The sequence below is a fragment of the Diorhabda sublineata genome, chromosome 3, assembly GCF_026230105.1.
Source record: "Diorhabda sublineata isolate icDioSubl1.1 chromosome 3, icDioSubl1.1, whole genome shotgun sequence".
NCBI classification, from domain to species: domain Eukaryota; kingdom Metazoa; phylum Arthropoda; class Insecta; order Coleoptera; family Chrysomelidae; genus Diorhabda; species Diorhabda sublineata.
In genome coordinates, this window is record NC_079476.1 from 3,297,230 (window position 1) to 3,320,677 (window position 23,448).

Consider the following 23,448-nt stretch of genomic DNA (forward strand, 5'->3'; position numbering starts at 1 on the left):
GTGGATCATGAGTTCGCCTGCAGACGCCAAGAACGTCAATTTATCGGGACGTGCAAGCGTGTGGAATCAGCTTCCAAGACACGTTTTCCCCCATCTCCTCTGCCTTCATGTCACAATTCCATCAACCTTTCCACCACCACATTTAAATCCTGTTGGAAGCTCGGCATACCCTGTCAAGGATATGCAGACGACGTAGTCATCTACGCAAAAGGATGCTTTTGGAATACACTCTGTAACATAATTCAAAGAGGATTCAACTATACAAAAAGGTGGTGTCGATCGGTGGGCCTAAACGTCAATCCGAACAAGACCTATCTTATTTCCTTCACTAGGAAGAAAAAACTCAACCTCAAGCCCATCAAGCTAGACGGGTAAGTAATCGAGTGGAAAACAGAGGGACTTACACTAGACAACAAACTTCTGTAAAAAACACATAAAAGCCCTGATGGTGTGCAGAAATTTTGCAGGGAGGAATTGGGGTTGTAGCCCTAAGATCCTACGGTGGATGTACATGGCAATTGTGAGACCGATCATCACATATGGGGCAGTGGTTTAGGGTACTAGTACTAGTCTGAATACCACGAGGAACAATCTATCGAAGGTACAAAGACTGGCTTGCTTATGTGCAACTGAGGCCATGAAATCTTGCCCAACAATTGCACTAAATCTCTCAACTTTCCACATAGTTCTGGAAAGCGTGGGGGAGAAAACATAACTTAGAATGTTCAAGCACCTGAAGACGCTAGACCGAGCAGTTGATTCGGCGTGCAGGTTTTGTTGCACAAAGAATGAAACCTCCAGAGCACTACACCTGGGAGCGTATGAAAAAGAAGAAGAAGTAAACTTGCAATTAAAGCCATTATGTATCAGCTGTAAACACTGGGTTCTGCAGGATCTCAGAAAGATAGGGTAATAGAATAGATCCTTTGGGTCGTAGTGTTTACAAGACCCCAAATCCATACATACATACATTATACTCATATTTGCTCCTAGAATCTGCAAGTTTATCGGCTTATTTTACAGAATTTCTTCATAATTTGAGCCTGTTTAAAGCGAACCTTCACAATCGAGTTGAACATTATAATGTTCTATTGCTTTTTTTAATAATATAAAGAAAATGAGCCAGCAATTATGGAAAAGGAATCTCAAGATTTGAGTATTAGCGTAGGTCAGTAGCATATTTACCATAGGGCCATGGGGACCATGGCCCGGTGTGGCAGGCTAAATGGAGCGGCAATTAAACGAGCCAGTGCTGTCTCTATTCTCTATAGTGGCGCAGGGAGACAGTAACAAAACACAGAGCACGAGTCTATAGTCAGTCCAAGACAAGTTAATATCGGTTCTAGAAGATATAAATAGCGATCCCACAGAAGGCTTTGGTTAAAAATGAAGCTTTTGGCTCAATTAAATTGTCTAAAAACGGTCATATTATCGGAATTTTGAGAATATAGTCTCTAATCTTACAAGGTGTTGACGCAGATGTAGGGCTCCAGGCTGATCACTTTCATAGAAACAAAAGGGGATCTTTTGGTGCTTTTAAAGAAGCTGGGGAAGGAAAATGCTGAGAAGAATACAAGAGCATCCACAGGAGAATAATTAAAAGGAAGAAACTAGACAAGGAAGTGACCATTTTAGAATCGATTCCTTCTTCCCAATATGCGATTGTTGAGCGAGTTTAGAAGACGCAAATATTCTTATGATGTAGTAACCGCCAATTTTGCATTTCTCCAAGAATTATATCCGCTTGATCATGAGTTTAAGGCAACTTCACCTATTTATTAAAGAAAGACATTTATTTGTGCATCACTAAAAATGTAAATATTTGATAAATGGTGTTATTTCTGTTGTTGGCTCCCGGACTAATAAATTATTTAGTTTAGACGAATTGAAAGAACAACTGTTGTGATGACGGTACAATTATGACGCTAATAATATAAGAAGTACATTAATGTACTACTATTATTTATACGAAAGGTGTGGGTTCATTTATGTTCCAAAATACAAAGAATTATCGATCCGTGTATTAATTTTGAAAATTTTACCGGCTTTAGATACAGCACTATCGAAACAAATTCAATTAGAACAAATTATAAGAAAATTAACATCATTGGAAACTCTATCACGCCGATACTTTTCGAGTAATGCTATCTGTACCATCTAGTGTCGGTTTTCCGAAGTATATTATAATGTGTACCCGATATTTAGGAGATACCTGTTTATTAATAATAAATATAAGCGGTAATTACGAAGTGAACGACATCTGTTAATTTTATTTCAAACTTTAATATAGGTGATTAGCAACGCTAGAATACGAGCTAATTTCATGGTTTTATAAATAATGGATGGCCGTGAGCAAGCATGTTATTAAAATTATAAAAATACCTAGAGTAGAGCTCAATTTCCACTTATATAATATCAAGTTAAAAAATTTTGCAGCTTGAAAATGTTTACGCAAAAATATGTTTTGGAAGCTGATACATCCATCCAATGAATTTGTTTTAAAGTCTGACTCTCATAGAGTATTGAACATAACTTTTGCAATATTAGATTTATTAAGCAAAATTTCAAATAAACATCATTTAATTTTACACTAAAAAGGTACTCTTGATGAAACTCGAAATATTGATTGAAGTTATTAATTATTATTACACTGACGAGCAAAAAATTGAGGTCACTTCGCAAATTGCGAATAATTTTAGCGTCAATATTGGTAAGGATTAGTAGGCCTTAAAGTAAATTTTTCCCTTTCTGTTTTCCAATTTACTGTTGATTCTTTGTGTAAAACCTAACGATTGCAAAGTGTAGTGATTTAACAGGCCCATAACGCCTTTAGATCCGATTGTTGTGGCAAGAATTGTTGCGCTGTTACAAGATAGTCGGGGACAACCTGAAACTGCAAGAACTGTTGGTGCTAGTCTTTGTGGTGTGCAAAGGGTGTACCAGCGCTTTCTGGAGACTAGCCTGATCACAAGAAGACCAGGGTCTGGGTGAAAAAGAGTTACCACTCAACGAGATGACCGTTTTTTGGTGTCCAAAAGTGTGCGGAATAGGACAGCTACTGCGGTTTCACTGCGAAAGAAGAAGATTTCACGCTGCTGGACTGTCGGTCTGCGAGATTGACATTTGCCAGAGATCACGTTCGTTGGAATGATGATGACTGGAGCTGGGTATTTTTCTCAAATGAGTCGCGTTTTGCCTCACAGGGTCAGATGGACGTCGACGAATGTGACGAAGACCTGGGGAAAGATATGCTGAAGTTTGCATTGACGAGCGTCTTCCATTTGGCGGTGGGTCAGTTATGGTTTGGGCGGGAATCACTGCACAAGCATTACGGAGGAGCTAGAAGACCATGTTATGCCTTTCATGGTGACTATGGGGGAACGTGGCATTTTTATGCAAGATAATGCGAGACCATATACAGCCAGAATTGTCAGGGAGTATCTGGATGAGGTAGAAATTAGGCGGTTTGACTGGCCAGCCCGCAGAACAGACATTAATCCCATAGAACATGTCTGGGACGAGTTGGGACGACTCATCCGCAGACACACACCAACAACAAGAACTGCCCAGGAGCTGAGAAGATTGCTGTTACAGGAATGGGATAACATCGACCAGAATGTAATAGCAACTTAATTCAAAGTATGCCACGTCGACTTCAAGCAGTGATCAATGCAAGAGGAGGGAATACACGTTATTATAATTTCGCCCAAAATGTTAATTTGTTATTTTTCAGAATAAATGCATTTTTCTTTAGTATAGAATATCACATTAAGCTTACAAAGGCACATGCAATGATGTACAGTTTGCAAATACTATCTGACAACGTAAAATTTCAAAGAACATGTAAATTTTAAGGTGGCCTCAATTTTTTGCTCGCCAGTATATTATTATTATTAATTAGTAAGCATTCTGTGAATTAATTGAAAATTTTGAGTCGTGGAAATGAGATCCCATCGATAGAAGAGATATATTAAAAAAAATTGGGACTGAGGGCTTTCGTTTCTTGTAACGTTTCACAGAAATCCAGTCTAATCAGTATAGGATCTTGTTTTTCAAAGTATGGGCACTGATCTATTGAAGGCCTTAGTATGAAACAAACAACAATTTGATGATCATGTATGCGAGACTCAAACTGTTGTTTGTTTCGTACTAAGGTCTTCAATAGCTGAGTACCCATAATTATTTAACTTTGAATTTTACAGGGCAATATCATTTTCTCTGAGTTTGTTACGGAAAACTGTCATTCATTGATAGTTATGATGTTGAGTCGATAATAATTCGGAAACCTTGTTATTTGTTCAATTAGATATTTTTAATCAAAATGTACTCAAATTTGTTATTAACATTAGACGAGCGTTTAGGAAACTCTAGTGCTGCTGTTACGCGTTATGAGGAAAATTTTTCTCGAAGAAACTTACCAAGTAAAAATACATTTAAAGCCATTGAACGACGTTGTCGAGAAACTGGGAATTTCTTATTTCTTAGACCTTTTGATATATAAATGCTTCTAAATGATCTCGATTTTAGGTCTCTTCTGTTTTAAAATTAGTTTTTTTGCTTGCTTTGAGTTTGTGAAGTGGTTGTTGATGCTTCAAGCGGGGGTTTTGTCTTTTATGGTAACCAATAACGACAATTTTGCTTGTTTACACTTCCATTCAAATGAAAATGGGCTTCATCACTCCGAAAGATAGTGTTAAATGAATGAAATTTGAAATCCTTCTTCAATATTTCGTGCACTATAATTTTTGGAAACTTGCCGCGACGAGTTCAATGTTTTCATTCGTTCTCGACAGCCTGCTGGTTCCCGGTCATGGGTCGTTTTCTGCTGAACTTGTTGCTCGGAACCTTCGCACCCATGATCGAATCAAATCGTCACGTAACCGTCGACTATGGTAACGTGAACAAAAACTTCTACGAGCAATTACTCACGAATCATTAGCTTCGATTACAAACGCACGTTGTTCAACTGTCCACTGCGACTTCGCGACTAAATAACACGCACGAATGACGACGCCAACGCTGTCTCCTCTCCGCCCCTCCGATCAAAAGTTACGGTGAAATTCGACATTCAAATCATGATTCTGCACACTTTACAACTCTCTTGTATTTTTATGCAATGCTAGATTGACCCTATTAGGATAAGCTGCGCCATCTATGATTACGATTAGAAAACCACCATTTTAAATCTTGACTTCTTTTTAGCTTGACTAATTATAAAAAAATACACTCGTGGTGAAAAAATCGACAAGACCCACGCTCGCGTCAAAAGTCTCCAGCAAAAAATCTGTAGCTTCCATTATTTTTCAGATTTTAGCATATCAAAGCAATTAGCTTCATATGAGTGGTCTATGTTGTTATTGAGTAATTTTTTTAGGGGTTATAATTGACAATAAATAAAATACAAACTTAAGTACATCAAAATTTATTTGAGAGTAACCTATCAATATTTAATGTTCCCTTCCCTGGCCCTAACAACAGCTTCCAATCGCCTATTGAATCGAATAAGTTTCTTTACTCTATCTTGTTCGATGCTTCCCCATTCTTCAGTAAGCGCCGTTTTGAGGTACGATTTCGTGGCTAATGCAGGATTACTAGCCCGAAGTTTTCTTTCAAGTTCATAAATTCTCGATAGGATTCAAGTCCGGGCCACGCGCTGGCCATTCATAGCATCAATTTCGACATCCTGTAAATACTACCGTACATAAACTGCAGTATGAAACAGGCGTGTAGAACGACGTGGTCTCCTAAAATTTCTTCTTTGGATGGTTCGTCGTTAATCCCCTCGGTCCATCGCCAATTTCGATAAAAATCAACTCGGTTTTTGCTTCCGTTGAATGATCCGCCTAAACCATCCAAGAACCTACTCCAAAAGTCATGCAACACTGCAGGAATCTTTCTCCATTTCTCGGAGTCTCGTTGTTCATCAGTTCAATTAACTTGTTCTCGGCATGCTCGTTGGGCTAAGGTTCATTTGAGACCAGTAGCTGGCTTTTTGGCCCAAGATTAGCTGTCGTTAAGTCTTTTTCTGACTGTTCAGCCACTCAAAGGCATTCCTCGCGTTTCACTAAGCTCTTCATCGGTCATCTCTCTTCGATGTGCAGCTTTTTCTTCAGGAACAGCGTCTTCGATGAAAGTTACCCTTCTCTTGGTGACGACAGTAAACTCTATAAACAGTAGATTGACCTCTTGCTGCCTCTGACCGTGTCGCAATAGAGTGATGACTTGAGCAGCTTTTTCACTTGTTGTGTCCATTAATGGAGATGTATATCAGTTGACGTTTGACGGCTAAATGACAGTGGTGAGTCAGGTAGATCACCTTTTATAATGATTAGTCGCCCATAATTAACACTATTGTTAAGAAGTATAATATATTGTTGGCCTCTCCACCCCAAAAACCCCTGAAGAGTCCAAGGGTACCTTAAGAGGAGAAGTTTTGGTCAGATATTCTGAAACTTGACACGATGATAATTCAAAGCAAGCTTTGTGTTCAAAACCCCAAAACCTTTATAACTATCCATGAGGCGTCCAAGGATACTTTGTAAGGAGGGGAATTGGTTTAAGCCAAACTTGTCATAATGCTAATTCAAAGAAAAATATTTATAAGTCTTATATATAAACATAAATCAGTTAAACTGAGACTTTTAATTAGCTTGTTTCAAACTATCATTGTGTCAAGTTTCTGGAAAATCGGCCGAAGCCTCTCCTGTTATGATACCCTTGGACTTTTTAGGGGTATTTTTGAGGCTTTTAAACAACTTACTCCAAACTCTAAACTATCAAGTTTGAGAAAAACTAGCCAAAGTCCAATTTCTATAAGGATTGAGCACAATCATTTTATAAATTTCAAGTATTTTAACTAAAATAAGTATCTACAACATAGTTTAATATGTATGTATGTATAATAATATATGAAATATAATAAAATGAAAATAATGGTATAAAATTACACACTCGAGTCAGAAATGATGAAATATTAGTTTCATGGACCTACATTAATAAATTATAAATGTTCAAATATGATTTTTAGACACTGGATATTTTGGAAAGAGGAAAGGTTGAAGAATTTCCATTTATTCTATTTTTTTTATTGTGTATAAAGAAATTCTTATAAACAAATCTCATTTACTCCCTCTTAATCATTTTGAAATTCTTAAAAATCTACTTAAGTTTAGCAATTACCTCTTCCACCTGTTCCTTAGTAAACATATGAAACAAATCTTTAGGAGTCATTGTCATAACTTCAACATTAGAGGAATTGAGTTTTTCTTCCATTACTTGCTTCAAAATTGTCAAAGCAGTAGTAGTAGCTTCTTCCAAAGTCATACTACGATGGTAAGCTTCTTGTAAGCTTTGTTGAGCTCCCTCTGAACCTGATCCAATAGCTTTGGCATCAAACTGTACATATGTACCTGAAAATGAATAACTTTAGACATATTCTTTCATCTTTGTATAATTTAACATACCGGAGGGATCCATATGATATAATTGAGGTCCTTTTTCATCTATACCTGCAAATAAAATGGCCACTCCAAATGGTCTTGACATAGCGGCACCATCATCATCTGAATCACCAAACTGTATAGCTAAATTTGATACTCCTTGAGCACAGGATTCTACACTTATATTTTCATTGTAGACGAACCAGTGATTCTGACATTCTACACGAGCTCTGTAATTAGAAATTTTCATCATTATAGCTGTGAAATATCCCTTGTAGTGATGATTTACCGATCTATCATGGTCCTTGAATCAGCCATAAGACCTGACACTGCACATCCAATATGCTTGTCAACTTCCACAATTTTTTCAATGGTGGTAGCTTCCATTAATGGGGAAGTAATACGTTTTTCCACTGCCAATACTACCCCTTCACTGGTACATATTCCAATAGCTGTAGAGCCTAATTTAATAGCTTCTATAGCATATTCTACTTGAAATAGTCGCCCTTCCGGCGAAAAGGTGTTTACTCCTCGATCATATTCGCTTCTAGTTAGAAACATCTTAAAAATTAGTAGAAATTAGGTTAGCTAAATGACAAAGCGGTAAAATACGGTTTTCAGAATATTCCACAAACGAAAACTCACTTTGAAGACTGATCAAATAGAAATAAGAGGTGGTTCAAAAATTAATTCAATAATTGCTCAAAGTGTAACTTGAAAACTAAAAACAGCTAAAAATTGCAAGTAACAACTTTGAAATGACAAGGGCCACTTCTTCTTTTTCCTGTAAGTAAACTCGTATAGCGTTTAGATTTTTCCAGCTACTATTGAGCTAAAACTTGTAACATTTGATATAAGGAAGACACTCCTTTTTCTGTAAGTAGCTAGATTTAATTTGTACATCTGTACATGGGCTCTACTAATATAACTATACAAATATTGATTCAATAATTATCTAAAGTGACACACAAAAACAAAAAACTTCTTTTTGTTGTTAGTTGAATAGTTTTTTTTAATTTGAGGTTTAATTTTTGTAACTAATGAGTTGTGAAAGAAATAATTAGATGACGAACAAAATTTCGGATTCCAATTATATATTATTTATGTACCTGACCACAAACTATAAATTTACCTAGCTATATATAGTTTATCTATGTAAATGTCATGACTGTCATATTTTGTGACATATTAACGTGAACCTCAACTATACGTTCCATGAATATCAGAAGAAAATATTTCCGTATTTTAATAACTTCTCCCAGTATTATCTATCTGAATATTTCCTCAATATGTGTTTACCAATTTTTGGATTCATACTAATATTGGTACTGTATAAGTAGACCCAAAATTTACATCCCTTTAGTTTAGCTCACTTTATGTACTTACTGTAGTTTGTTCTGGCGAAAGAAACTGTCTAAGACAATTTTAAAGTTAATGCTGAATAAAAACTAATATTTCTCAATATATAACCTACAATCATAACTCCACATGCATAAATTTATACACCTATGTTGTAAAATTTTTATTTAAAAATAATGGATTTAAGTACAGCTAAACGATAAATTTTTATTTTGCAAATTATATATTTTCCGCGCTATATCTACGTAATTTAAGGAAATATGTTATTAGTATCCCACTAAAATGTATTGGAGTGTTACATTGTTTTTCGCATTTTGAAAATAAAACTATTCTTTATTAAGATAAATTTATCTTGAGATACCAAAATTTAATAAACTGTATATACACATTAAAAAAATTTATTTCGAAGTAATAATTGAACGTTTTCACATTATAAGAAAAAAGTAAATACTATACTTTAATGTAAATAATAATCAGATGAGTCACAAATAATTTTAAAGCGCTGCAGAGCCGAACTAGCGACATTGATGAATAAAAATTTATTAAATTAGATAACATAATCTTGTAATGTTTGAGCAATTTGAATTATTTTTGTAGTCACAGTAATTTGAGGAAAGATATAAGTAAATTTTAAACGGAAACATTTTCTTTCGGAGATTTCTTCTATTGATTTTCCCAGAAAATGATGCATTTGCATACTTTTTTCACAGAAACTCTTCTGCGCGCGCATCAATAATCATGACTTTTCACACACACATAGATCTTGATGAGATTTATTAAACAAAGTTATCTATGGTTCGATATCTGTTAGCCCTTCTGAGATAATGGCCATTTCTGGTATATCCGGAAGTAAATATTTGCTCATAAAATAGATATGATAAATTTCTCCTATCATCAATAGTCTTCATGATGATCGTTGTGGAGTGGCTTATCATACTTGTGCCTATTTATACTAAATGTAAATTATGAAACACGAAACTTAATTTAATGGAAACCTAAAACTTAAAGCTTCATCTAAATGTATTATGAAACCAGCCGTTAAACTAATTACCAAAACTTTCTTTGAAGTAGGGCTAAATAAAGTGTTTTACATTAAAACCCAAATGTCAATCCTGGATTCGCCCCTGGTTGATAATACTGATTAATTTCAGGTCTTAACAAGATTAGAAACTCCTCATTGATGATAAATATACTGTTGTATCTGCACCTTTTTGTATATATATTAATTTTTTTTAAAATATTGTTTGTATATTTTATTTCTTGGCTTAATTACTTACCCTGTATAAGTTTTTGTTAATACATGTTTTTGGTAGCATAAAAATCCAGAGGGTATTAACTTTCGAACTGTAACCTTGAATTTTAAGATTGTACATACCTGTTGCGTGAGTCATCAGGATGTTGAATCAATAAATTATTTTACTATTTACCAAGGAAATCTTCTGTTTTTTTTTAAATATACAAGCATTATAGGAAAACAATTTAATTTTCTTTTTTAGGATACATTATATTGAAAAATTTAAAGCTATTACAATAATAGGCAACTGGCTTATTACATTTCTATAAATGTTGCCAAAGAAAAAAATAAATATTCTATGTAAAAAAGAATGGTAAATATCTATGTTAGGTTACACCCCTACGATTTCGTTAAAATTTTAGTTTGTTATATAGAAAATTACGCTGAACAAGAATATATACACGAGGCCTTTTTTTTCAACATCCGATAGATAAATAAAAGACAAGTTCATATAAAACAATAATTTTATTACCAAAACATTGGTACTTTTCGACATAATCACCAAAGAGATTGAGACATTTGTCATATTTGTGGACAACCTTTTTAATACCCTCTTCAAACTTCTGAAAATTCCATAGACAAAGCAGTAATGGTGAATCTGCGGTTTTCTTTAATCATTCTGTCAACTCGTTGAGGTCATCCCCGTAGAAAACGAGTTGGAGGTTGAAAAAAAAAACAGCCCTCATATATATGGGGCGCGGAAATCATCCCTTCAGGTACTTTTTTTGATGTGAAGAACAAAATAATTGTAACAATTTTTTAGTGATGGTAATATTTAAGTTAATCCTTGAAAGAAATAAAAGAGAGACAGAATAGGACAGTGTAATAAAATTGGCCTAAACTTTAAACATCCCCCTTCCCTCCCCAACCCCTACCGGTTTTTCAACTATTAATTTTTGAGTAATAATTAAATCAAATTCAACAATTGTTTTAAAAAAATCGATAGTTAAGATAGGTAAAAGGATTTGGGGAAAGAGAGGGTGTTGTTCAAACTTTAGACCAATTTTTTACACTGTCCTAATCTGCCCCCTTTTATTTCTTTCAAGGATCTATTTAAATATTACAATTACTAAAAAATTATTTCAATTATTTGATTCTTCAAACGAAAATAATTACCTGAAGGGATGGTTCTGTATATCGGAGGGGTGTAACCTAATCTAGATAATTACCAAAAGAATACTGAAAAGAAACCATTTTAGAAAGTACATTCCATTATTTTTTAAATAAATTTAAATTAAGCATAAATTAATCTCCTTTCAACAACATCCTACTTATCACAAATTGTTCAAGGAAATGTTTTGATAATTTTATACTGATAACTACTACATTAAGCAGAATAAAGTATATCATGAATAATTGAAAATATCCATTGTTATTTGTAAATTTATGCTTGTCGAAATTTATAACAAAAATAATTAGGTACCAAAAACCAACTAACATGGTATCTTTAAAGACGGTGGTCACAAAGCTTTCAGAATAAGTCTTTAATCCACTAGATTCTTGTCAAACTCGATTTAGACACAAACGTAACAATATAAAGTATTTTTAATACAGATATTGTTGCACTAAGGACCACTCGGATTAGATCTTTTCTTACCGAAGAAGGTTAAGAGGGTTTACGAGGCAACTAAAATGCACACACATTAAAACGTCCAGACTAAGAAGACAAGAATGTATAGCCAACTCTTAAATAGATAGACTCTCCCTTAGAACTCAGAGGAGATGGAGTCTACGCGAATGAAGACCTGTCAAAATGACAGAAGATAGTGGATCCATTCGCGGATTTATCACATGTGTGTGTAGATTTTTGCACCCAAGGATCATTGTATGTCTTCACGACCTAGAATGGTCGAGGAATGTGGAAAGTTGTGTAATTATATAATTTGTTTATGTTTGGAATAATTAGTTTTCAACTGTATACAACTAATGAGAAATATTTATGACTTGCAACATGATTTGTGTTAAAAATACTGTAATAATAAGGCCTTAGGATGAACGCTATAACCACGGGTTTTAATTTGAATATCTGTAAATTATATAATTTTCTTAAAATAAATTGTTTGGAATACATATTTAATAAAGATAAAAGGTGGTCCTGAACTATAAACATTAATTTCTAGAGAACATACTACGTCTAAAAATAAGGGGAAATCAAGATTTTAACACGTTAACTGCCAATGCAATTTTCAGTTTATTTATAGAGGTATACTGATCTAGAAATTTAAAAAAAAACATTTTTTTGCATATTTCCAATGTTTAGACCCTTAAGAATGTCTCCTTAAACGGATTTTTAAAAATTCAGTAGAGGGATGGAGATACAGTAGATTTTGTGAAATAGCATCTAAGCTGGACGAGTGGAACGAGTTATTCTACTGGAATTGTTTTGTAAACTTTTTGTTTCTCAAATTTTCTGTAAACTACTATATCTCTCTATCACATGTAGCTTGGATTTTAAAAAATTTCAATTTTGAGTATTTTTAAAAATTTTGAAAAGGCCAAAAAAATATTTCATGTCAAAACCATTTTTTTGTTTTAGATCACTACAAGGGTTGGAATCATGTCAACCAGGGTGCACCGTTTTTTTGTAGCCCCCACATTATCGCTCTGTAATTCATTAAAATTCTGTTTTGTTTACAATTTTTTATTATATTTTCAAAAAATTAATAAAAATCATACAAAAATAGATAGTAGAAGCCAAATTTAGTATTCTAGACCAAAACACCCCTTTAATTTCATAATTAAAAATACTAATTTAAATCATCACTGAAATGTATAGAAAATGTAGGCTTTTCAAAAAAACTTTACGGGTTATTTCGTGCTTGGCAGTCAACGGGTTAAAATTGTAAATTGAGACACTAATTAGTTGCATTATATCTTCGAGTTTAAATATATCGAAAATGATATATATTGAAGTATTAACACAGCATCTTTTAAGTAAAGGAAACAATTTTGAAAATAATTCCTTCCAACCCACCCACCGATATTATCCTGGGTTAATATGAGATGATGTAGTTGTGACATGAAATTATCTTAGTGTATTAACGGAGCTCGTTAATCAAATCTATTTGGACAACTATTGTAAAAAAAAAAGTTCTCAATTTACCCTTTCAAAGAGTTATATTATTCTTATTATTTAAGAAAAAAGTTTACTTTTGGACATACTATCAGCTATAGGAATTAACGTACCAGATTTCTCTTCTTCAAATTGACCTTCCATTTAACTTTGTACAAAAAAGATACAAAAATCAAATATATTTACAATGTGGATAATAAATTGAATGCAACTACAACTTTTGAAAAACCTATTTTTGGTAGCACTCTTCCTAATAATTTCAATTAAATATCTCAACAATTTTTAAAAAATTACCACATGAAAACCTACTGGAGAAATAAATAAGTAAAAATTGCTCAAAATGTTCACAATTATTAAAAATTTGTAATAGTTTTCAAAACAAGAGACAAATCCATATATTTATGAAAAAAGTAGTTATTAAGTCATTGTGAAAAGTGAGAATGTATTCAATATATTTTCCACACCATGTTTTATATTGTGAAATGGTTTTTGAAAAAATTTTACCAATTTGAACAGCTTTTATATATATTTTTTATTGTATTATTAATAAAAAAATCATGGAGTCAAATTGTAGTGAAATACCAGCACTTAATTCTGGATCACCTTGTATATATTATATAAAATGAATAATTTATTGGTTGTATATTTTAATTAGTACTATAGATGACCTAAGTGGACGTTTGTACATTTTGTGCACATGACACTTTTAATAATCGTTGAAAGTAAAATGGAAACTACGTTAGAGTTACATTCCTACTTGATTATATTCAATATTTAGAGACTCACAAGCTTTTTATAAGAAATCAATTTTTCTGATTATTTCAACTCTTTCTAATTGTAAAAACACGTGATTTTTAAAATAAAACATGGATGAATAATAAATTTCTATTTCACATAAATACAAATTCAGTGAAAAACAATCATTTGTAACAAAAATATACTAAATATTGACAGGTTTTCAACTAGATATGTTTGTGTTAAATCGTTGTGTATGTTTATTAAATGAAAATATCATTTAAGTATGTAATTAGGTTTTGTAACTCTAACTCTAGCCACAAAAAATGGTTAGATACAAATGATAATAACTAAAATAAACAGTAGTCCACTTTAATGACAAAAATAAAAATAGAACTAAAAAAAGAAAAAAGGGGTTTATTTTGTTAGTCAATACATCATGCAGAAGCCCCCTTCAAATTATTAACACACAACGATTAATATGAAATATAGAATATAAAGTTTCTTAAAATATTACACAACGATGCTTCTTCCTCTTTTTCACTTGCAATGCAGCTCTAGTAGCATTTTCAAATACTTCTCTGACACCTTCCTTACTTTTAGCAGAACATTCCAAATATGCAAAAGCGTTAATTTTTTCTGCCATGGACCTTCCATCTTGAGGCTTTACTGGTTCCTGTTTCATTTTTTTGAGTTCGTTGATTGTATTCGGATCATTACGTAGATCTTTTTTATTCCCAACTAGAATAATGGGTACATTCGGGCAAAAGTGTTTTACCTCGGGAGTCCATTTTTCCGGGATATTTTCTAACGAATCTGGAGAATCAACTGAGAAGCACATCAAAATTACATCTGTGTCTGGATATGATAGGGGTCGCAGACGGTCGTAATCCTCTTGTCCTGCAGTATCCCACAAGGCGAGTTCTACCTGCTTACCGTCCACCTCAATATCCGCCACATAATTTTCGAAAACTGTAGGTACGTATACCTCGGGAAACTGATCTTTACTAAAAACTATTAGAAGACAGGTTTTTCCACAGGCTCCGTCACCAACTATCACCAATTTTTTTCTTATTGCAGCCATCGGACCTACCAAAACACACAAGTTAACGCCTATTCAACTACCATCTAAAATGGCGGACATTAAATATAAATCACGAACAAGAGCGGGGATAACGGGAAGATAACGATCATGCAAAAAACGCACCTTTTCCGTAGTCCTCTTTATCGGAACAGAAACAAAACATTCAGGGCACTTGTTAATTTCTAGCAAGTAAACACCCTACAGTTGCTTACTACTATTTTTTATACTGGAAAATGAATTCTTAAGATAAACAAGTGAAATAAAAACTTGGTTTTGATTGTCAGTTTTCTGCGTTTGCGCCAACGATTATTTGGGATTTGCTGTCATTATCTAACAAACAGATTAATGCTCTTTTCCTTTATAGCAATCTCGTGAATAGTATGAGATCATGTTCTTATAATAACTATGGTTGAATAACTAACAATCATTAAATATACGTTTTCTTTTTATGAGTAGAATTTGCATATTGAATGGATCACAGATCACCCTTCCAACAAAACTTATAAATTATTAGAATTATTAGAACTTACCTACATTGATATTAACATTACAAGCAAAAACTTATTTTACAGCGCAGCTATATTAATAAGTCATAATGCATGTTTTAAATGATATAAAGTTAAAACACTTGTCAAGTCAAACTACATATAAACAATGATAAGTATATTGAGAGGTACATTATTTTGTAACCCATAAATTTATAGTGCTTATAAAATATATCTATGGTCTATTATAATGCAAGTTTCTTTTGGCTATTGCCTTTTTTGGCATTTACTTCTTGGTTTAAAAAAGAAGAATTTGATATATGTAAAAAAGAAGATTCGTGTCAGATTTGTATATGTTTTACATTAGAAACATAAAATAGTACCCGGTTAAGAAATTATTTTAAAATAAAAATAAAATGACTAGCATGGTACATTGTCAGTTGTGGATGGGCAACGTATGTATTTAATCCGTGGTATGAAATTATAATTATATTTTAGAAATTATTTTAGTTGGAACCCTACATGACTGAAACATTCATATTAACGGCTTTTCGAAAAATGGGAGAAAATCCTATAAGCGTAAAAATTATGCGTAGTAAATTTACTGGTGAACCTGCTGGATATTGCTTTGTACATTTTGCTAACGATGAAGAAGCTATTGATGCTATGCATAAACTAAATTCAAAACCTATTCCAAATACCAATCCCATGGTTAGGTTCAGGCTAAACAATGCTAGTAATACAGGAAGGTCGCTTATCGATAGAGAATTTTCTGTTTGGGTTGGAGACTTAAGCCCTGATGTAGATGACTATAATTTATATAGAGTATTTTCTTCAAAATATAATACAATTAAAACAGCTAAAGGTGAGATTTACTTCACAAAACAGAATGCTATGGTGTCTTAATTTTAATCAACAGATTACTTGTGAGTGAAGTTTGATCTGGATTATATGAACCACCATTATATTAAATATAATAAAGTAAATGCCAATTAGGGTAAAGTACCCGGATATTTATAAATCTGAGTAAATAACATAGATATTTTGCAAATTTCATTTAAAATCATTTCAATCAAACAAAATATTCTATTTAGTATTTTTTTTATTTATAGAGAAAATCAATTGGAATTTCAACATACTTTTATGTGAAAAAGAGAAACTGAATTTTTAGAATGAGAAGTTAGTGGAAAAATGAACTCTGATCCGAGTCTCATCAGCTATCTTCAATTTCTTCTTTGCTGCGTTTTTGCCTTTATTTTTGTGATTTTTCAATTTTATTTAGCAGGTTCTGTTCAGTCTCTTCAGTTGTTAACTAATTCCTCTTTCTTCTAAAGGTACTAAAAGCAGTAGATGTTACTGGAACACCTAAAATTCTCAGAGCAACATCAGCTAGCATACATGCTCCCTTCAAGCCCCTCGCCACAACACTGGACTAATTTCTTTTTCGGTGTTTTTTAAACCGTCCCAAACAAAATGTTTTTTAAAAGTTCATTAAACTTTTCTTCCATGCTACTGCTAACTTTGTAAACAATTACAACCTTGAAACTAAGGTTTTAAAAAGTCTGCAGTCAGATGAGATTCAACTTTGCCAAATTTCACATATCTTTTAAGATAATCTAAAAAGGTTTTTCTTTAGATTCTTGAACAGAGTATTTAGGAACTTCTTCTTTGAGAGTATTTTGCAAGCTGTTAATTTTGTGTACACTTTATGGATCATCTGAGTGTTTGGCATTAATAATGATTGGATCTAGGATGTTAACCAGCTTTTGAACTCAAATCCAAAACACTCCATCATTAAGAAGCTTTTTTTCTAACAAACTTTGTAGACAAAACAAGTCTCACCTAGTTTATCCAGGAAGTTACAAAGAAATTTTACTTTTGAATTTTTGGTTCTATTGAATCTGATCAAATAACACTTTCAAGACGTGGCTATTTATCATACTTTTTACAATGTTAAAGCAATTACTTTGAATGATTTTACTGTGCTACATTTTAAAATATCTTCTCATAAAAGATGCAAGAATTGAGCAAGGCAACCAAGTGATTATTATGATTAATGGATAACGGATAACTAAGACCAAAGCAACTCGCATGTTGGAAGCATTATCTCTAATAATTACTAGAAACTTATCAGAGCCATATTTTTGAATAACATTGATTATCTGCTCAGCTAAGTGTATTATCTCATTTGTTGCTCCACATAAAGTGGTTTTGGTTTTGAGATGAAAAAATGAGTGACTCATTTCTGATCTTACTCTAACCGTCACAATGTAAATGTTAGTGTTTCAAATCATTGAGACTTCATTTCACATTTACGGTTACTGAGCTATGGTTGCTGAGATGGACGAAGTTTTTGAAAGAATCCTAATCACAATGGATGTTCTACCATTGATAATGAAGCTTTGGTTAAGGCTTTCCTAAAAAAATAAATAAAAACCAACATTATTAACCTTCTGTTTGTGCACTGAAAATTTAGTGTTCACAGGGGTCTAACAATTGTATGAAATAATCATTGGGGACCCTGTGCACCGATTCAAGATTAAGCATGTCGTATTGTTATCATAGGCTACAAAGTTCAAAAATTGAAAATATCCTTATTTTGGGTATTTATGAGATCACTGTGTAAATACCAAATTTATATTCACTGTGTTTCAGTAATTTTGGATAGCAGTGGATTCAGTAAAGGGTATGGTTTTGTAAGATTTGGCAGTGATGAAGAGATGAAAGATAGTTTGAGTACAATGAATGGGTACATAGGTCTTGGAACAAAAGCTCTGAAAATATGTAATGCAGTACCTAAACCGAAAGGTGCATTAACACCTGGATCTAGCAACTCAAACTCAACAAATCAAAGTAGCACTGATTTCAGCCAGTATTATGATCCGACTACATATTGGCAAAATTACGCTTCTTGGCAACCGGTAAGAACAATAATCAATCTTTGGAAATAAAATACATGTATCAAATGTACTTTCTTGAGGATGTAGTAACAGAAACATGAATTTTTAATGAAATGCTGGTTTTGTTGTACTTATTTGGGCACATATTCAGGAACTTGCACCATTTTTTAATTAACGTGTTTACAAAAATTTCCGTTATTATTTTTTAATCTACGTTTAATTCTATACCAATTAAAATTAACTTACCAAACTTGTTACTGTCACTCCCACATTGACTTCTTAATTTTTTTAGTTTTTTTTTGTAATTTGTTATACTTCATGCTACCTCAAGGTAATAATCGAAAATACTCAAACCAATAAGGTTAATAAAAAATTGAAAGAGGATGCCTAGAAGGAAATATGGAAAGAATTTAACTGTGCTAGGCCTTTATATCAATGTGATATTGAAAGTTGAAAGTGTATTATGAAAATAAGTAAAATCAGGAAAGAATTGAGAAACAAGAAACTTTTATTACTGGTGGTGGTACTCCACCATCTTCACTTTCACCCTTGATTGAGAAGATACTTGATCTAATGAAAAAAAAAATTTGGACTTTCTTTGGTTAGGTTAATGGTGATGATGCAAACCCCCAGCAAGCTCAGTGTAGTGGTATACATTATGATTTGATGTCTATGGATGGTGTTATGGTTTTTATTTTAAAAATTTTAAAACAACCATTGTTGTTGCACAAAAGCCTCGAAAGGAGAGTTGTTAATCCCAAACAACAAAACATGTCATGTGATTACTCGTGTGAAGAAGGGTCTTTCCTGTAACAAAATTTCCTCAGCCCACCCCTTTCCGAGATATCACTCTTAAAAGGTGGTGACTACAATTGAGTTTTTATCTTTATTTTTTCTAAACGTGTACAGCAATCCATAACACGTGGGCTACATTTATATATTTCAACTAAACGAGGTGGTTATTTCCAGCATTTATTATGAATCGTATTAAAATTTACCTCTTCACTGTTTTTCACTCAATTTATTGTTTTTCTCTGCAGCTATTGGTTTTGGGGGAAATTTTTTTATCAAAAAAATATTTTTAAATAAAATAAGAATTGCAAGTTACAATTTTATTTCATAAAACTTCATCTTGAAAAAAAGTCTTGATATGAAATAAAGTTGGGGTTGCTAATTTCATTCACGTATAATGTAACAGGAATATTAAAAAATTACCCATAGTTATTCCTTTGTGAGTGCACGAAAATTACAGAATTTTAAGTTTCTAGTATTATGAAATTTTAGGGAAAAAATGAATATGAAATTCTAGTCAACAGGTTTAAAGGGCGATATCTCTGAAAGGGGTGGGCTGAGGAAATTTTGTCGCATGAATATAGAAACACCTTGTATGTATTTAAAACGTTTTAACCATAATTGGACTAATCTGGATGTCGACTGTACCTTGTAGGCGTATTTTGGATTCCTTATAATTATAATATATGTATAATTCTATATACCTACAAGTTTGGTATATTATATTCCAAAGTTTGCTCTATCATTCCAAGAATGAGGGCTGCTATAAGTTTGCTAACTCTTAATGTTTTGAAAAAGATATAATTGGCCATATCCCCCAAAAAATATCGTGACATGGCGTTTTCTAGGCGGACCACCACTTCCAAGGAATTCAAAGACTTCTAAATCATTGTGAATTAAGTCGTATACACTATACAAAATTTAAAACTTTTCAAAAAAAACTGAAGAAAATTTAACAAAAATGCCATATAACCTCAAAAATTATTACTAATACTACCACTGGCATTATGGCCTTCAAAGAGCCTTGGTCTAATACTCGGCGTCTCCAATCCCTCACACCTAACTTCCGAAGTTCCTCTTGTCATCCAGCCGTCCCTCGGGCTTCTGTTGGTTCGTTTTGTGCACCCCTGCTCCTCAGGCATCCACTCCAAGTGGCCTAACCGTCTGAGTCTGGCCCTCTTGACCTCTGTCACCAGGAAGGGGTCTTCATAGAGCCGGTAGAGCTCTATTAGAGTATTAAACTTTCAAATTGAACCAGAAAAATTGGGCGTTTAAGTTGAACTACATATAATTTATGATGAGGTTTTTAAAATCAAATGATACAACTTACTAATTATGTTGTAATATGCTATTTTCAGCAAGGTTATTATGAGCAAACTACTGATCAACAAATCACTCATGAGGGTACAAATTCATATGCCGAGAGGAAAGAGGATGATTTAGATTTAATCGGTAAGTTCATTTTCTCGTTTTGTTTTGATATCCATGTTGATAATGTCAACTAATATATTGAAAAATGTCAAAATGGAGCTTAAATAACAAAACCAGGGTGTCTAGAAGCCTTGAAAACCGAGAAAAAGACCGGAATTTTCTAATAAACCAGGCATAGCAAGTTGGGGTTGGTATAGCTGAAAAACTTTCCGACTGATATTGCATCATCCAATCAAAACATGTTGAACCTTCTTCGTAACTGCACTCATACGGGTTCACGTATCTATGGTTACCTAACTTGAGTTTCTGGGTTCCAGATTAGTCTTATAGTACTTATATTGTCAACAAGCAACGTTGATAACCGAAACAGACTTGCAGCCACATATTCAGCTTCAGTTGTGCTCAATGCCACGATTGATTGCTTGCGACTCATCCATGTAATAGCAGCTCCACTAAAAGTAGTAACAAATCCAGATCTTGATCGTCGGCATAATCACTTTAACTCCAAGGTTACACCTCCACGATACAACAGACCATAATGTGAAGTTCCCTTTAAGTATTTAAAGATGCTTTTTATGGCTTCCAAGTCAGATTTCGTTGGACGATTCAATGCCTCTGAAACTGTACTAACAATATATGATAAGTCTGGACGGGTTGTCATAGTAAGATTGAGCAGGCTTCCAACAGCTAGTCTATAGGGTACACACTTCTCCAATGGTGGTCCTTTCTTCTCATGAAACCATTTTTCAATTGGCGACTTGCTCTGTCCAGCCGGTCCAGTCCCCGCCCCTATTTGTTGAGGGGTATATTGAGTGGTTGTTCGCATGTTTATTCCATTCTCATTCATTAGCTTTTGAACACTAGCATTCTTGAAATCACAAATTTGGAATAAAAAAAGGAATAGAACTTTTGACAGTACTATTAAAAACGACTACGATAGCTCCAACATTGAGAGCATGTTACAATTTGTTTTAAGACACTCCTTCCAGACGAAGAATGTTTTTATCCGTTACTTGTTGCTCTGGGATCCCTACGAAATTCTATTCAGTACGATGGCTAGAAAACATACCGGTTTTGGTCACTACACCTGCACTTGAAAAAATTCATATCTGCTCTGCAAAACACGAATCAAAAGCCATCATGTGAAAGTTTTAAAACCGTGATAAAGTTTTGGATAATGAATTACTATTGGTTGAAGTAACATTTTTTCAGTCCTTACTTGAAGAACTAAACCATACCTTAAAAATTTTCGAATTGATTGACCCCTAACTCCATTTCTACTATATACTATAAGAATTCATAGTATCTAGAGTTTTGTACTGGGAACGTTGTAATATAAAATAATTGAAAGAAGAACATAGATACTATCATAGAAAAAATATACCTACTTTTTAGTAATTAAACAAGGCGAGTATAAAACATTGAATTTTAACTTTTGAAACAAAACTCAACATTTTAAAGAGTGAAATTACCTCTATTATACGACCAGCTAGTGAAAGTGTATCTTATGGTCATTATTTTAATCTGATGTCTTTAACCTAACCCCTACCATGTTTTTAATAAATTTATAGCTACTTTGTTTAAAATATTGTGTTTCAGAACATACTACCCCTTTGGATATAGATAAAATGAATAGGGATAAAATTGATGCAGATTGTAACCTGTGGGATGCTCTAGAATGTTCAAAATGGTTACCGTATGAAGCATTAGAAGCTGCTCAATGATTTCTAAGTATATATTCATACTTTTACTTAAAATATATGTCAACATAGTTCATTTGAATTATGTCACACTAATCTTGTAACAAATTAGTACGTATGAGATTATTGTGAAGTTAATTTGTAATATATTTTGACCCCAATTCAAAATCTTGTTTCATTTCTATCTTCAATCACTTAAGCGCTTGTCAAAGAGCTCAGTCTAGTTAGTAATTAAGCTAAAACTGTGTGAAGTTTGTAGGAGAGTGGACCATCCAATAACAGATAATGAATCTTATAAAAGGGGTAAATAGATTCAAATATCTCGAAAAATATAAACAAGCACTGCCATACAAAGTGAGAACCTGAAAAACAAACTAATAACAAAAAGAATGAAGTTAAAAATATACAGGACTCTAATAAGACCAATTGTAACCTATGGCAGTAAATGTTGGATGATTACACAAAGGGACAAAGAAAAATAAAGTATATTTGGGAGAAATATTATCAGAAGAATATATGGAGAAATTAGAATGAACGAAGCAAACTGGAGAATCCGAAATAATAGAGAAATCAATGAAATACTAGGCAATGAAAATATCAGTTGATTCATTAAAGTTCAGAGGTTGAGATGGTTTGACCACATTCAAAAAATATACAGCAGAAGAAAAGTAGAAAAAGAGGCAGACCCCATATCAGATCAAGTTCACGGAAACTTTTACACCGAGCCATAGTGCTAATAGGGTACTTGCTTGGTTTGAAAAAAAATTAGTTTTGGATAGTTTATATACAACTTTTATTATAACTTTTTTTTAATTCTTTGATCAATAATTATAAAGTAAAAAATATTGACAATTCAAAAATTTAATAGGTAGTTCAAACATTTCAGTAAGGCCGCCATATTGCGTGACGTCGTAGGTATAAAATAAATACTGAACATATGATACAAAGCAAATAAAAATAACACAAAAAAGCACCCGATAAAGTTTTTTTATGATGCCAAGAAATTCAAATATACAACAAAAATGGTTTGAAAGTGTTGTATTTTTGTTAACAGGATCATTTTATTGTAAATCAGATTCAAATTTAGTCCCTGATTTTCTGCGAATCAGGGAAAATTTTTCCGATGCCCAGAAACAGTTACACCCAAAGGATGACC

General features: G+C 33.0%; 3 protein-coding genes across 4 annotated transcripts; 1 reads left to right on the forward strand and 2 right to left on the reverse strand.

The window, feature by feature from the left end:
- Positions 1-5,406: 5,406 nt before the first annotated feature.
- LOC130441619 (proteasome subunit alpha type-5) lies at positions 5,407-8,242 on the reverse strand. The gene is made up of 4 exons (XM_056775379.1): positions 8,085-8,242; positions 7,729-8,000; positions 7,464-7,669; positions 5,407-7,409 (listed from the first exon to the last, which is right to left on the reverse strand). Exons 2-4 carry the CDS (start codon positions 7,998-8,000, stop codon positions 7,159-7,161), a joined length of 729 nt encoding a protein of 242 aa, XP_056631357.1. The 5' UTR covers positions 8,085-8,242; the 3' UTR covers positions 5,407-7,158.
- Positions 8,243-10,258: 2,016 nt separating this feature from the next.
- LOC130441196 (ras-like GTP-binding protein Rho1) lies at positions 10,259-15,647 on the reverse strand. 2 transcript variants are annotated; one of them, XM_056774764.1, is made up of 2 exons: positions 15,515-15,647; positions 10,259-14,989 (listed from the first exon to the last, which is right to left on the reverse strand). In XM_056774764.1, exon 2 carries the CDS (start codon positions 14,982-14,984, stop codon positions 14,406-14,408), a length of 579 nt encoding a protein of 192 aa, XP_056630742.1. In that variant the 5' UTR covers positions 14,985-14,989; positions 15,515-15,647; the 3' UTR covers positions 10,259-14,405. The 2 variants fall into 2 exon arrangements, with proteins under 2 accessions (XP_056630742.1, XP_056630740.1); XM_056774762.1 differs by lacking the exon at positions 15,515-15,647 and adding an exon at positions 15,108-15,316.
- Positions 15,515-22,460, forward strand: LOC130441195 (tRNA selenocysteine 1-associated protein 1). Its single transcript, XM_056774761.1, has 5 exons — positions 15,515-15,924; positions 15,980-16,334; positions 18,125-18,390; positions 20,520-20,613; positions 22,192-22,460. Exons 1-5 carry the CDS (start codon positions 15,886-15,888, stop codon positions 22,314-22,316), a joined length of 879 nt encoding a protein of 292 aa, XP_056630739.1. The 5' UTR covers positions 15,515-15,885; the 3' UTR covers positions 22,317-22,460.
- The last annotated feature ends 988 nt before the right edge of the window (positions 22,461-23,448 follow it).